The sequence below is a fragment of the Periplaneta americana genome, chromosome 4 (genome assembly GCF_040183065.1).
Source record: "Periplaneta americana isolate PAMFEO1 chromosome 4, P.americana_PAMFEO1_priV1, whole genome shotgun sequence".
Classification (NCBI taxonomy): domain Eukaryota; kingdom Metazoa; phylum Arthropoda; class Insecta; order Blattodea; family Blattidae; genus Periplaneta; species Periplaneta americana.
This window is the reverse complement of record NC_091120.1, coordinates 104917687-104933308: the sequence shown is the minus strand read 5'-3', so window position 1 is coordinate 104933308 and position 15622 is coordinate 104917687. Positions and strand designations below refer to the sequence as shown.

Here is a 15622-nt window from a genome sequence, read left to right as displayed (position 1 = left end):
ATGTCAACGGAGTCAAAGGCTTTGCTAAAATCCAAAAAAATATTACTAATGCTAGGCGTTTATCCATAGTTTCACGTATATCTCCTGTTAAATTCAATAAAGTTCCCTGTGTTAAAAGTCTTCGAGTTCCTTTCGATACTAATTTAAACACACAAGTAACATATTTTCAAAACAGTGATTTCTATACTTCATTTCTTAACCAGCATTCGAAAATTCCTCCCGCTATCACTCAAAACATACTAGTGAAAACACTATGTCCCATTTTGACTATTGTGATTTTTTACTGATAGACTCCAATGTCAACCAGTCGCAAAGATGGCAACAAGTTCTTAATTCTTGTGTTCGCTTCGTCTGCTATGTCCGTCGCGTTGGCCACATTACCCAATCTTTCGAAACTCCACATTATTTTCGGCTTAAAAACGTAGAGGTTTTCATTCTTTTGTTCTCCTTTTCCCAGTCCTTCACGCCTCCACACCTTCCTACATTGCCGCCCGCTTCAGTTACCTGTCATCTCTAAAGACGCAGCATACTAGCCATGGAATGGAATGGAATAGAATTTTCGAGAGGGAGCATTATGTCCCAGAGCTGCGATCATTTACGATCTATTGTGCTAACCATCAAGCTAGACGCATTCCCAAACCCATAACGGCTGATTACACTAAGGTTCGCTGCATACCCAGGTTTCGAGTAAGCCACCCCTCTTGTCCCTTGGCCAGCTCCTCTGTGCGTCACCAGCCAGCGTTAGGGAATGCTAGGGAATGATGAAATGGAGAAATTTTGGCAAAATTATGTAGATGCCTAACGGGAAAATTCCAAGGCCCAACTTTACGTTTTGGTATATAAGGCCGTCTTATTGCGTATGAAAATGGTAAATAGTGTTAATAAATATATTACATATTTATTGTTATGATAATTTGGTGTTTAAGAATGTATTAAACAGTTTTCCCTTATTAGCGTTTGGTATTTTCATGTTGAAGGTAGTCTTGGCCGATAAGCAGGGATAAATTTAAGTTATGGTATATAAGGCCGTCTTATTGTTTAACGGCCAAGACTACCTTCAACATGAAAATACCAAACGCTAGTCAGGCAAAACTGTTTAATACATTCTTAAACATCAAATTATCATAACAATAAATTTACCTATTTACCATTTTGATAAGCAATAAGACGGCCTTATCAAGCAGCTCCCATTGCGACAAATGTCTTACCTTTCAGTGAAGTATTACATTAAAAATAGGGTAAACATTGGTAATTTCGTGATAATTTCATGAAAATTAATTTAAAATGCAAATGTGTAAATATATCCTTATTCCGATTTTTTCATCTAAAAGACGATAATTTGCTGTACAAATCTGGAGACATAAAAGATTGAACACGTTCTTGAACAAGTGCCAAAAACCACTTTTACAACTTAAGCTAAAAGGTTGGTTATTTCGTGATCACCTTGGTAATTTCGTGATATTACATTGATAATTTCGTGAGAGGTAGAAGAATTGTGGAAAAATTCATTAAAGTCAAATGCAATTCTCATTTATTGTTACAAGACTTCAAACATCGTAATTCCGTCTAATATTCATAGCAAGAAAACATAGAAATACGTATCAGCACATAATAAGAATGAAATCAAAGTAAAAATTGAAATTGAAAAGGCATCTTATTTGCCCTGAAAGGGTGAACACTTTTATTCCGCACTTTACTACAGCCTATATTACTCGTACTAGGGTAACTCCAAAAGTTATGCATAACATTTGTTTAAAAATTATATTTTTATCCTACAGCTTTGCTATTTTCACAGAATGTAGATACATCCTTCAGGAACAAAATGTCACTTTTCCACATAATCCCTGTCCCTTTCAACTGCCTTACGTAACCTAGGAACGAGGGCCAGTAGACCAGCACGGTAAAAGTCTGGACCAACACGTCTGAGCCACTCTTTAGCAGCGTGCACAAGGTAGTCATCTTCTAACCTCGTTCCGCGAAGACATCCTTCAGTTTACCAAAGAGATGGTAATCGCACGGTGCCGGTTCAGAACTGTAAGGCGGGTGTTTCAGTATTGTCTATCCGAATTTTCTGATCTGGTTTGTGGTATTGTGACTGCCATATGGCTGTACGTTGTCGTGCAACAGCAGAATATCCTGCTTCTCCCGATGTCGTCGATCACGACTCAGTCGAGCTTGAAGTTTCTTGAGAGTTGCCACATACGCATCAGAATTAATGGTGGTTCCGTGTGGCATGATGTGCCGCGAGCAAGAGTCCTTCTGAATCGAAAAACACAGTAGCCATAACTTTTCCTGCCGAAGGTGCACTTTTGAATTTCTATTTCTTTGGTGAATTTGCATGATGCCACTCCATTGTCTGCCTCTCTCTCCGGTCCAAAATGGTGGAGCCAGGTTTCATCTTCTGTCACAATTCTTGCAAGTAAGTCATCTAGGACTTATCATTGGCACTTAGCATGATAACAAATCAAACAGAAGCTACAATGAACTCATTGCGTCCCCCTTTTCTCTTTTGTTATCACATCTTATCTTCAGATTTCTAAACTTCATATTGTAATACAATTTTTAAAATAGTATAAAATGTAACGCTTAATGCTCAACAAAATTTCGCCTCAAACAGACAAGATTTCTATCAGTAAAGCTAAGCCTATATGGCGACTATAGCTGTATCTAAAATTCCAAAAACATTTCCTAAAATTTCATTACGATATAATAAATCATTGTACCAAATATCATATGCTTACCTTTAGTAATATGTCTGTAATGTAATTACAAACATCCACAAAATTTATACGCCTGAGAAATCGACGCTAACTTGCTGTCTCCAAATATAAAAGCTCACTGAAGCAGCTACAATAGTCACACAAAGCGTAGCTGTATGTTTCTGGAAACCGGACAACATATGCAATCCCTTGGCCGAAATTTGAATCTCGTAACACCATTGGTTAGTTCACAAAAGTGCAAAGAAAAAGTATCACAAAATAACCACTGCCACGAAATTACCAATGTTTACTCTACTCTTCAAACTAAATTATTTCAAGAACTAACTGACGCATCATCTCAACACCACTGGGAAAACAAAATATTAAACACTCTTGATGGTCCTAGAAGATCAGAAGTAGCCATTTTCCGCCTTTCTACCGGACATGATATACTGGGCAAACACCTAAATCGCATTGGAATAATGCATCCCCAAACTGTTTCATGAAGAGATGGACCATCGTCACCTGGGAAAGTATCCAGCCTCCAGTCCTTCTCCGAAGTTGACCGTTACTAAGAAGCTAGGATGAAGATGTGTTATTTCAGTTAGCTGCGATTTTCCTGTTATTGTTTTTCTTGTTTGTTTTTAGTCACTGACTCCATTGGTCATGTACTAGCCATTTATAAAATAAATATACACACAGTAGTAGTAGTAGTAGTAGTAGTAGTAGTAGTAGTAGTAGTAGTAGTAGTAGTAGTAGTAGTAGTAGTAGTAGTAGTAGTAGTAGTAGTAGTGCGATAAATTGCAAGATTTATTTTAACTATTTTGGTACTTATTCAATTTAAATTTATGGTTAAACGTTGTAATTTGCAATAAAATACTGAAGATATTAACTATTCAGATTAATATTACGATCGGCCTGGGTGGTGCATTCGGTAGAGTGTTGGCGTTCTGTGCCCGAGGTTGCGATTCGGTCCCGGCCCATATCGATGACTTAAATGCCACAGGCGCATGTCAGTAGATTTACTGGCATGTAAAAGAACTTCTACGGGACAAATTCCGGCACACTGGCGACGCTGATATAACCTATGCAGTTGCGAGCGTCGTTAAATAAACCACAATTTAAATATTTTTTACCTATTTGCTTGTATAGCCATTACAGCAATAGAGCGCTGCAAACATCGAGCAAAGACTTTTTTCCTTTTTTTTTTTTTTAAGTGAGCTGTTGTCTGTCATGTTTTTCGCTACATTCTGGATTGTTGAATAAGATAGTATTGAATAACAGAATATTTCTTAATATAGTCCATAAATTAAGATTCACTGTTCTAATTAGCATTGAATTTCCACGAACAAAACTGAACTTCCCTAAATGGCAGTAGGATGTATACTAATGCTCTAACCTTGACGTCCCTTCAGCCTATGTTATGTCCACACTACGCAACACAAAACCTTCCCACGCTCTATCCAGGAGAAATGCAGGAGTACACACTATTTCTATGAGAGTCGCTTTCAATCCATAACAGTAAAAGGCCGACGGAATTTATTTGAGCGAACGCTGCGTGCAGACCCAGAAACATAATTTGCACTGGAACTTGGAAAATTCATGTGGTCCAAATTTTTGTTTCTAGACCTGTACAATACAGAGTCATCGAACAAAGTTAGGAATGTATATGGTTACTCAATCAACTGCTTTGAAAGAAACACATCACATTAAATATCAGAATGAAGGTCTACAGAACTGTTTTGATCAGAATTATGGTAGTTGTCAGTAAGAATCAGAAAGGGAATAGAAAAAGTAAAAATTGATTTTGTAAGAATATTTTGCAAGACTAGAACATATATAAAATGACGAATTTAGACAACGGACGAACAGAAGCTGTACAAGCCCAGAGAGAACAGAAACGAGAAAAGTTATGTAGTATGGGGACACTTGATGTGGATGGAAAAAACCAATGGCAGAAACGAGCAGTAAATTACTGTTCAACCAATAGAAGGAGAAGAGAGAAATCTGTTGTGATATGGATGAGTTGAGTAAGAGCAAAACTGAGAGACGTAGTTCTGGAACAAAAAGAAGAAGAAGAAGAATTAAGGGGTAGGAAAAATGGTGATCAAAATGCGTAATAGGGCAGAAGGCATATAGAAAGAAGGAAGAGAGTGATGGAGAGAGAGAGAGAGAGCGAGAGAGAGAATTAGTGTGTCCATTGTATTGTATTTATTCTATGTTGTCTCAATGTTTCTTTGCACTATACTCACCACACCACAAAGACAGCCGTTCTATTTGCGTCTCTTTTGTTTATATTACTGGTTCATAATTAAAAAGAATAGGATGTTAGGAATCAAATGGGCCCAATTCTGGAAATGAGACGATGAAGATATCCTACCATTCATGAACACTTGTTACACATATATCATAATTCTACAATACCTGCCTCTCGTATTCTATTTCATTTCGAAGAAAATCAATGTCATTATTTCTGTTATACTTATAAGTCAGTCACACTTGGTATGTTTTCTGCCTGGGAGCTACGGCCAAAAATACATGTTAAAAAAATCTACGCGCACTGACCTGTTACTGTGGCAGGCATTGGTCCATCTCTAGGAGCCGATAATGGCGATTCGTCCCAAGGAGAATCTCTCATATCTGTCTCTGTAACATAGAAAACAAATAACAACTTTCATCAAACTCCTTGGTGCATTCAGGTAGGCCTAATAAGTAATAGAGTTCATAAATATAAATGTATTCCTACCAATTTACAGACTGGTCATTCACATGCAAGGATATCAATACTCAGTCAAATTCATACCAATAATTGTTACAATGCTTTTATGGATTCGATAAAGAAGCCTAATCCTTTTCAAAGTGTCCTAAAGATTCATTGAATAGCCTTCGGAAAACAACATTCATATTGAAGGACAATTCAACAACATACCTGGATTAGGTTTCAACATAGGATATTAATATAAACCTTTTTGTTGATATAACCTTCTCAATATTATAGTCAATTATTTATACTGAGATATATTACTTACACATTCAAATTAACAGACTGTTCCTTTTGCCTGTAGCTTTCTTTATAGTTAGTGCATTTTATATTATTTTTCTCTTCGCTTGCAAGCTTCACTATACTGGAACTCCATCGGCGACCCAATTATAGTCCCTTCCCCCTCGCTTTTTACTTGTACACGTTTCATCCCAACAATAACAATCATAATTTTATTTTATATTATAATACAATAATAGTGATAATAATAATTATAATATTATAACTGTAATATTTCTGATACTTTTCCAATTCACTGCGGGCTAAAGCAAAGAGATGCACTATCACCATTACTTTTTAAATTCTCTCTAGAATATGCCATTAGGAAAGTTCAGGATAACACAGAGGATTTAGAATTGAACGGGTTACATCAGCTTCTTGTCTATGCGGATGACGTGAATATGTTAGGAGAAAATCCACAAACAATTAGGGAAAACACGAAAATTTACTTGAAGCAAGTAAAGCGATAGGTTTGGAAGCAAATACCGAAAAGACAGAGTGTATGATTATATCCCGCGAACAGAATATTGTACGAAATGGAAATATAAAAATTACAGATTTATCCTTCGAAGAGGTGGAGAAATTGAGGATATCTTGGAGCAACAGTAACAAATATAAATGACACTCGGGAGGAAATTAAACGCAGAAAAAAAATATGGGAAATGCCTCTTATTATACGGTCGAGAAGCTTTTGTCATCTAGTCTGCTGTCAAAAAATTCTGAAAGTTAGAATTTATAAAATAGTTATATTACCAGTTCTTCTGTATGGTTGTGAAACTTGGACTCTCACTTTGAGAGAGGAACAGACATTAAGGGTGTTTGGGAATAAGGTTGTTAAGAAAACATTTGTGGCTAAGAGGGATGAAGTTACAGGATAATGGAGAAAGTTACACAACGCAGAACTGCACGCATTGTACTCTTCACCTGACATAATTAGGAACATTAAATCCAGATGTTTGAGATGGGCAGGGAATGTGGGCGAATCCAGAAATGCATATAGAGTGTTAGTTGAGAGTCCGGAGGGAAAAACACTTTTGGGGAGGCCGAGATGTAGATGGGAGGATAATATTAAAATCAACTTGAGGGAGGTGGGATATGATGATAGAGACTGGATTAATCTTGCACAGGATAAGGACCAATCGCAGTTTTATGTGAGGGCGGCAATGAACCTCCAGATTCCTTAAAAGCCATTTGTAAGTAAGTAAGTAAGTAAATATTTCGAAATGAGGCAGTGAAACACGTGGACAGGGGTATAGCCTACTATAAGCAGTAACATGAGCTGCTGCCAGGAAGTGAAAAAGATTATAGAAATGGCACAGAAAGGCTTTTAATAGAAATAGAAGCATTTTCTGCGGACTTCTGAAAAAAATAACTAAGAAAGAGATAAGTAAGTCTTTGTGTGGAGTGTGGCATTCTATGGGACAGAAACATGGACATAAGGTGAGGTGAAGAGAAACGGCTACAACCATTTAGAATGTGGATATGGGGACGAATGAAGTATATGAAATGGACAGATGGACTAAGAAGTGAAGCTGTGCTAGAAAGAGTGGGTGAAGCACAAAACAACAAAGTTGAAACTCATCAGGAGGAGAAAAAGAAGTTGGCTGTGTCACTGGCTAACAGGAAGAAGAAAAGTCCTACTGAAGGATGCCTGGAAGGAATGGTGAATGGGAGAAAAGTTCGGGGCAGAAGAAGATATCAGTTGATATACAACATTAAGATACATAGATTATTTTCGGAGACTAAAAGTAAGGCGGAAAATATGAAATATTGGAGAATAAAAGGTTTGCATTGAAAGACCTGCCTTTTGACAGAACACTATGAATGTACCGGTAATATTTGCATACGGTAAAGTTTGAAGTATTTAATTACCTTTATGCTCATGTAGGGCGAATCTTTTTTCAAGTAACTATTATGTAATACAAAGTTATTATAAGTAAGTAACATACAGTCCCTATCAAAAGTTTAAGGACACTCCTCCATAAGCGGTGTTTATGTCCTTATACTTATGTGATGTTTATACAGGGACCAAATGCCTATAAAAATTCAAGTTTTTACTGCTAACTCAATATATCTTCCAAACTGTGGATTATATAACAATATTTGTCATTTATGAAACTTATTGAAAAATCACATATTTTGTAGGAAAAAATTAATTACTCCAGAATGGGTTGACTTAGATCAATGAATTCTGGAATGGAGTTAGATATTATTTCATCATTTTTCCACATTTAAATAATCCACGACTTCACGTCCACAGTCACCGAATTTCGACCTATCTTCAATTTTTTCAAGGAAGAAATCCAATCTTCCCACACTTGTAGTAAATTCCACAGGTAATCACATGTGGCGAAGCTACATTCATGCAACTGGGTATTCTAAAGTTCATTCCTTATACACACACGCACACACATATTATATATATATATATATATATATATATATATATATATATATATATTAGATAAACTCCAGTCGTGATGTTTTTTGCTCTGCATAGATGTCGATGATGCGTTCTTTGAAGATGTCATCCCTGAAAAGACTGTTTAACAAACACTTCTCAATAGCCAGAGTATTGAAATTGCTCAGTCTAGAATCTGACATGGAGTTCCTTAAAAATGTCTTAACTCTCTTCAATGCACTCATACTTCGTTCACTCGACGCATTAGATACAGGGAAGGTGAGAATCAGTCTTATGAGCCGCACTATTTCTGGATAGATTTTTTCTAGGCCATTGTTCAAAAAATATTTCGGCAACAAACCTGCAGACAAATGCTTTGTTTGGTCAGAATAAACGTTTGTGATCCATGTTTTTAAAATCACAAGCATGCACTGGAATACAGCTTTCACTTCACTTCACCGCGTCGTTATTTAAAGACGCTGCTGCTAACCAATACTGTCATGCTCCTGCGTCGAAATGTGTCATTAGAAAAAGTTCATTTCCACGTAGTATTCTTTACCAACCGTGAAATATATTTTCAATTTCACATTTGTTTTAGTAGTTAATCTAATTCGAATTCTATACTATAAGTGTATTCGTAGTACCGAAATACCGAACCCACAGGTATTGTATTGTATTCTATTGTATTGTAATGTATTTTATTTATTAACATTCCAAGGTATTCATACATTGCTTACAGATAGAATATGGAACAACTCAAAAAACTTAATACTATTATAAAGTCTTAATTTATAGTCACTGTCTAGATGAAATATATACAGCCGAGATTTGCAATATAGTCTACTAGTACAACACAAAGTTTTAGTATCAATTTCATGGAGTGTTATTGAATGTCATGAATTCACCTACAGAATAGAAGGTGTGAGAAATTAGGTACTTCTTTAATTTGGCCCTAAATAATTTTATGTTTTGAGTTTCATTTTTATATCGATAGGGAGGCTATTAAAAATTTTTACTGCCATATAACGCACTCCTTTTTGATAGCACGATAGACTTGCCGATGGAGTATGAAAGTCATTTTTTGACGTGTATTTATGCTACGAACTGTTGAATTAGTTACAAAGTTTTCACGATTACATACGAGGAAGATTATTAATGAAAAGATATACTGACAAGCCATGGGCATTATTTGTAGTTTTTTTTTAAATAGTCCTACACGATTCCCTAGATTTGGCACCTACTATTATTCTAATTACTCTTTTTTGTAGTTGGAATATAGGCCTACTGTTACTATCTGTGGAATTTTCCCAGAATATTATTCCAAAACTCATTACCGAGTGGAAGTATGCAAAGTATATAAAGTGATTATTTGAATAAAAACGTAAGTGGATAATAGATGATACATGATGATAATAATGAATACATGTGCACTTTACGGAAACAGACCGACGAAAAATGAATACTGCCCTATTATTTCTCACACACTGACAGACTGCAGCGTTGCCAACCGTGGCCGGTAAACGTAGCTTTTAGCTACGTAGTCGAATGGCAAAATGTAGCCGAATGAGATTCGATCGAATGACTATTTGTGAATACTCAATTTTATGTGTAAACACGTTCTTCTATCAAATTTTATTTTCTCACACTCTAATAGCCATAAGAAGTTTCTCGCTTCCGCAAAAAAATTACAAAAACATAACAGAAAATTTAAAGTAGGACTGAATTCCGGACTCTGCAACCATTATTTATGGCAAGGAAAGCTTTGGTATTTTCAGTTTTCTTTTCCTGTTATGTGAATAGCGCCCATTGTTTAACCATCAATTCTTGGATTCATGAATTCGCCGACACCTGACAGTGTCTTTATTGGGAGTCGCCTATGCAACAAAAATGAACTGGCCCTAAATTAATGAATGACTTTTCCAACACATCCGCCTTCCAACATTGTAACTATAGCATAGGTCGTGGATTCTGTTTATTACTCTCTGAATGTGTGTGACTTCATTTTGGTATTTGTAACTGAATTTCGGGACGTTTGTAGCAGAAGCAGACTCGCTAGTACTGAGATTGGTGACGCTCTTAGAGGATAAAAAAGAGGTGACGCTGAATGACAGGTTCAGAGTCTAGGCTTTTCACAGATCTGTTTAGCATTAGTGACGTATGCAAGCACTCCGCTTGGCGCATGCGCATATGCTTTCTCTATCTGCTGCCGTGAGCCTTGTTTGAAGCAGTATCAGCGAGTAGCCACACTTAGTGATGGGCGAAGTTGTTCTTTTCCCGGAACAGTTCCGACTGTTCCGGTTCCGAAAAAATACTATGTTCCAAATAACAGTTCCGAAATAACAGTCACCAGTGGTGATGAGTCGGAGTCGTTGAGTCGTTCAAACGAACGGTACAGTACCTTCCCTCTTCACCATGCTGCTCACACTGGAGCACTCATAGGCATGACATAGTACACATTCTTATCTATAGATGGCACTGCAATGCACATTCGAATCGATTTTGGAAAATTGCTGTGCATGCGGACAGAACTCAAAAGCTTAATGTTAGTAATTACACAGCTGTTGACTACAAGGACAGAATACAACACTTTGTTTTCGTACATAAAGTTATAAAGACATGGTAGCCGACTAAAAAAAAAATAACATAACATTTAAAACATATGGTATGTAATTTCTGTTCTATTACATAATAAAAAAAAACATCATTAATTTTTTTTTTTTACTTTTCTTAATGCACAGTTATAATAATAATAATAATAATAATAATAATAATAATAATAATAATAATAATAATAATAATATATATTACAATTTCATAAATAAAAAAGATATATATTGGCAGTACTGAAACCTGGAAACCCCGCAGTGGGTTAGTAAAATATTGGAATCGCATCTTTACCAAAGTGTAATTTAAACTTCGCATTAAACCTCGCTCTCCAAATCAGTACTTATATGGGTAGTTACCAACAAATAATGCTACAACATTTTTGTCGTTCTTTGATAACAGAGAAGATAGCACAAAAACTTGTGCTTGTCAGACTTAACCTCAACAAACGACATACAGACATTGTAACTAAACCACTCATTACCATTTACGACTTTAACCTTTGTATAAAATCAGCTGATCAATGAATTAATAATAGTATGCGTACTTTATGCCTTTGTAGAATGTTTATAAAACAGAATTAGTCAACTAATGGTGAAATAAACCATAAAGCGGGAATGAATATTACAGATTATTAAATACTATAACATTACAGATGATTGGCCAGTCTTACAAATGTTGATATTAAAGTTCGCGCCACCGCAAGGATTTCAATTTCCATGCGCCCCCCTCCAACCACGTGAGAGTTTCAAGTACCAACTTCATCCAACGAAGTTCCAAGTATAACACAAAGAACAACGAGAACAGTGTAACTGCAGCTGTCGTTGGTTCATCGGAACAACCTCCGACGTTCCGACTGTTATCTCGGAGTCGGAACATACCTTGTGCAAAGCGGTACTGCGAGCCCGCAACAGCTGGGCAAGTGAGCAGCTCGGAGTCGGAACACTGTTATTTCGGAACAGGAGGTTCCGACCTACTGTTCATTTTTGCAACAGTTCCGAGGGAGTCGGAACATACCTTGTGCAACGCGGTACTGCGAGCCCGCAACAGCTGGGCAAGTGAGCAGCTCGGAGTCGGAACACTGTTATTTCGGAACAGGAGGTTCCGACCTACTGTTCATTTTTGCAACAGTTCCGAGACCGGAACAGTTCCAAAATAACTGTTGTGTTATTTTTTACCCATCTCTAGCCACACTGTAGTTAAGCGCTGGTTCCGCGCCGAGAAGCTGGCGTCAATCGTTCCATAACTAGACCGAAAACTAGAGATTTCATTTACCTATACCAATGAAAACAGGAAAATATAAATGCGCTTATTTCTTCAAAATCCAATGGGTAATCTAAGGCTCACAGATTACCCTTCAGCTTCGCCCCTGGTAATCACTAAAAATGGAGGGAATATGCTGATTGTCCAATGTTACCTATTCCCAATATTATGATGTAAATGACAGTAGCAGATCCAAGTCCATTTGCCGCGTATTTCAAGCTTCAGAGAATTTTAGAAAATGGCAATTTTTCCCAAAGGAAAAGAAAATAATCTCAAATACAATGCATGCACGAACTGTCACAAATGTTTTTAAACAAAAAACAATAATTGCACAAGAGGTCTTTTAGATATTTCTAACTCTATACTAAAATTTACTGATCTAAGCCAGCCAACCTATTGTGGTGAAATTAATTTTTTTCCTACAAAATATGTAATTTTTCAGTAAGTTTCATAACAGAAAAAATGTTTATAATTCACAGTTTTAAAGATAGACAGTTTGGGTTTGCAGTAAAAACTTTATTATTCACAGGCATTTGGTCTCTGTATAAACATCAGGAATTTTCACATAAGTACAAATACAGGAGTTAAACATAACTTATGGAGGGATGTCCTTGAATTTTTGGTGGGGGCTGTGATTGAAATTAACATTTGTCGTACACCGGACTCCTGGTCGTTTCGCTCTCCGACGTGTTGTCGAGGTGGGGAGAGGAAACGGGAGTGACGTGACAAGATGGCTGCAGTTTGTGGGTGGGGTAATACGAAACTGTGGTGAAGTTTAAAGGAAAGACTGTTTTTAAAGTAACATTGTTTATTACAGAAATAACAGTGAAAGTGTAACTGTGGTTCCCTCCTAGTTCTGTGGTAGGGGTAACGGGGGAGTCGTGATAGAAATTGATAGTTTAGAAATTCGTCCTGAGGCTTCGATGCCGGGAGAGTTATGATGGGTGATAGTAAAGTGCGACTTGCGTGAGAGGGAGGTAGGGGTAACTGGAGTGCCTGGGGAAAATCGGCTTGCTCTCATGTGTGATGTGGGGGGGCAGGATAAAGAGAGAGAGAGAGGAATTGGGTAGCAGGTTAGTTCTCTAGTTCGAAGGATCAACACAGCGTACTGTGCGACTTACCGACTTCGAGAACAAGCTCCTGGCATCGGAGGATCAACACAGCGTACTGTGCGACTCACCGACTTCGAGAACAAGCTCCTGGCATCGGAGGATCAACACAGCGTACTGTGCGACTTACCGACTTCGAGAACAAGCTCCTGGCATCGGAGGATCAACACAGCGTACTATGCGACTTACCGACTTCAGGAACAGGGACGGATCAAACAGAGCGAACTCGCGACTTACCGACTCTAGAGGGGGGGGGGGTTGAATAGATGGTTGTGTTTTACCGAACAAGCCGGGATAAGTGGGGAGTCGAAGTCAGGAAGGTGTGAGATAAGGGTGATCAGGGGAGAGAAGTGGGTGGGTTGGAGGTGGTGATGAGACTTGTAGTGAGACGAGAATAAAATAAGTTTAGAATACGTAAGAAGTGAGGCTGGTGTAGGAAAGAATAAGGAGACAGGGGCGCAACTTGGCTCCCTTTGAGTGGTGGCCGTGTGTAGACACGTCCGAACAAAAGACAATCATAGCGTAGGCCTGGTTGGAAGACTGCTGCTAGTGACGGAGGACGCGTTAGAGCTACCTATTTGCCATCTAGCCAACCAGTGTCTGAAGTCGAAAAATCGAAAAATCGAAAGAGAATTGGGAGGACAAATTTAAAAGGTACGCAAAGCGCGTCCTTGCAAGGGGTTGGGGGCTGTACAAAACTAAATATGTGAGCTCCAAGCCTGTTGGCCACTAGTGCGGAGATGTGGTATATTTATACCCCTCGGAACAATGGTGGTTGAGGACGCCGTTGACGTCACAGTGCCTGGAGGTATTTTCTACGGCCAACGTGACTCGTCGCCGCGCGATCTTTGCTTTCTCCCTTACAAGAGGGAAAAAAAAGCGAGCCAACCTGCTTTCTGAGAGGGAGAAAGCAGCGACTCTCATTTGCGCGGGTAGATTTGAACTGTTTAAAGTAGGACGCACGGGCATCGAGAATTGATATACACAACACATTATTGCCAAATAAACTATCAATTAAATTAAGTAAGCTGTTATGAAATATGCTAAGAATGGAATTTAGTCCCTACACGTAGAATATATGTATCCATCTATTCAACAATATTGTGGATTCTGACTGCTCTACTGACAGTTACGTGTGACTCATCCGTCCATGATATTTCAGATAATCGTTCCGATTCAGTATCTATCTGAATTTAATGTACGCAATGAAACGTTGCACAGATTTCCATAATCAGCTTCCTTTAATTCAAATATCGTTTTCAGTTTGTAAGAATGAATCTTCAGGAGTTTGCTTGAAATCTTCCAAACAGTGTTGTATCAAGCGTTTGCTTAACATATTAGCACTGCTGACTGATAACAGATTTTCTCTATCCAAGTTTCAGTTTATATGAAGAATCTCTGCAACCTCAATATCCCTTATTCTTGGTCTCAAATCTTCTTCATCAAGGAGTGAATTTTTACCACACTCATAATGATCCTGCATTAAACTAAATTCTTGGTTGACGAATTAAAATAATGTATGACTTGAGGCTTTCCCGGCGTTTGATATAGAATAACTCTTCTCGGGTTCTCAGCCAGGTAAGTTGGAGATTAGCTTCCAAGCTTTCGACGGCTAGCTCTGCCATCTTCTTCAGATGGCAGAAGATGGCAGAGCTAGCCGTCGAAAGCTTGGAAGCTAATCTCCAACTCACCTGGCTGAGAACCCGAGAAGAGTTATTCGATTTAAAATAATTTGTCAAACTTGGAAAATGTGTCTAACAAACAAGTCAAATTGCTTATTTTTCAAAATTGTATTATTGTATTTTAACTATGGAAGCATTTGTTTCAGCATGAAATAAGTAAATCCCGTCCCTCATAAATTTCACAGCCGCTTAGTTAAACTTGATTGCTCAATTTATTTAGACCATCCCTGGCTGTAATGGGGAAGGGAAAAGAAAAAGAAAAACCCCCGTCCATGTTCATTCGTTTACATCACTTTAGAAACAAACACATAGTAAGCCACTGTACATCTGTAGTGGATTTTAGACAACCATCGAGAGCCGAAAGCTAAGATGCCTGTCTTATACAATCCGTTACTGAGCGATTTTTACCTTCCTGTCTACTCGTATCGGTCCGAAACATAACTGTCTCAGCCGGGGAAGGTGGAGTGGGGAGTTAATGGATAGTCTGCAGTGACTCGATTGAGTTATTAACGCCCAGGCCTCATTTTGCATTAATTTCATCTTCTTAATTAATTTATAAGTCTATGAAGGACATTATGTAGCCTATATGTTACTTATTTTATATTTATTCTGTATTAACTTAGAGGTTGTCTATTGTCATGCTGGCCAAACTGCTGAAATGCTCAGCTATTAATACACTTATAGTGGTTGTTCACAATCCTCAGTGACGAAAGAATACGTATAAGAGCCTAGAATTTGAAAGAAAATTATGGTAATGATTAAGGGAATACAGTAATTCATATTCACTAAAGAACGGCAAAATATGCATTCACGTATTCATTTCA

The 15622-nt window shown here is 37.6% G+C and overlaps 1 protein-coding gene across 8 annotated transcripts in view; it reads right to left on the bottom strand.

The window, feature by feature from the left end:
* LOC138698100 (uncharacterized) overlaps positions 1–15622 on the bottom strand; it is a 960595-nt gene that overhangs the window by 155313 nt on the left and 789660 nt on the right. For all 8 annotated transcript variants that reach the window (XM_069823820.1, XM_069823825.1, XM_069823823.1 and 5 more), the window contains one exon: positions 5265–5345. In XM_069823820.1, coding sequence (XP_069679921.1) covers positions 5265–5345 — 81 coding nt within the window. The remainder of the gene's footprint in view (positions 1–5264; positions 5346–15622) is intronic.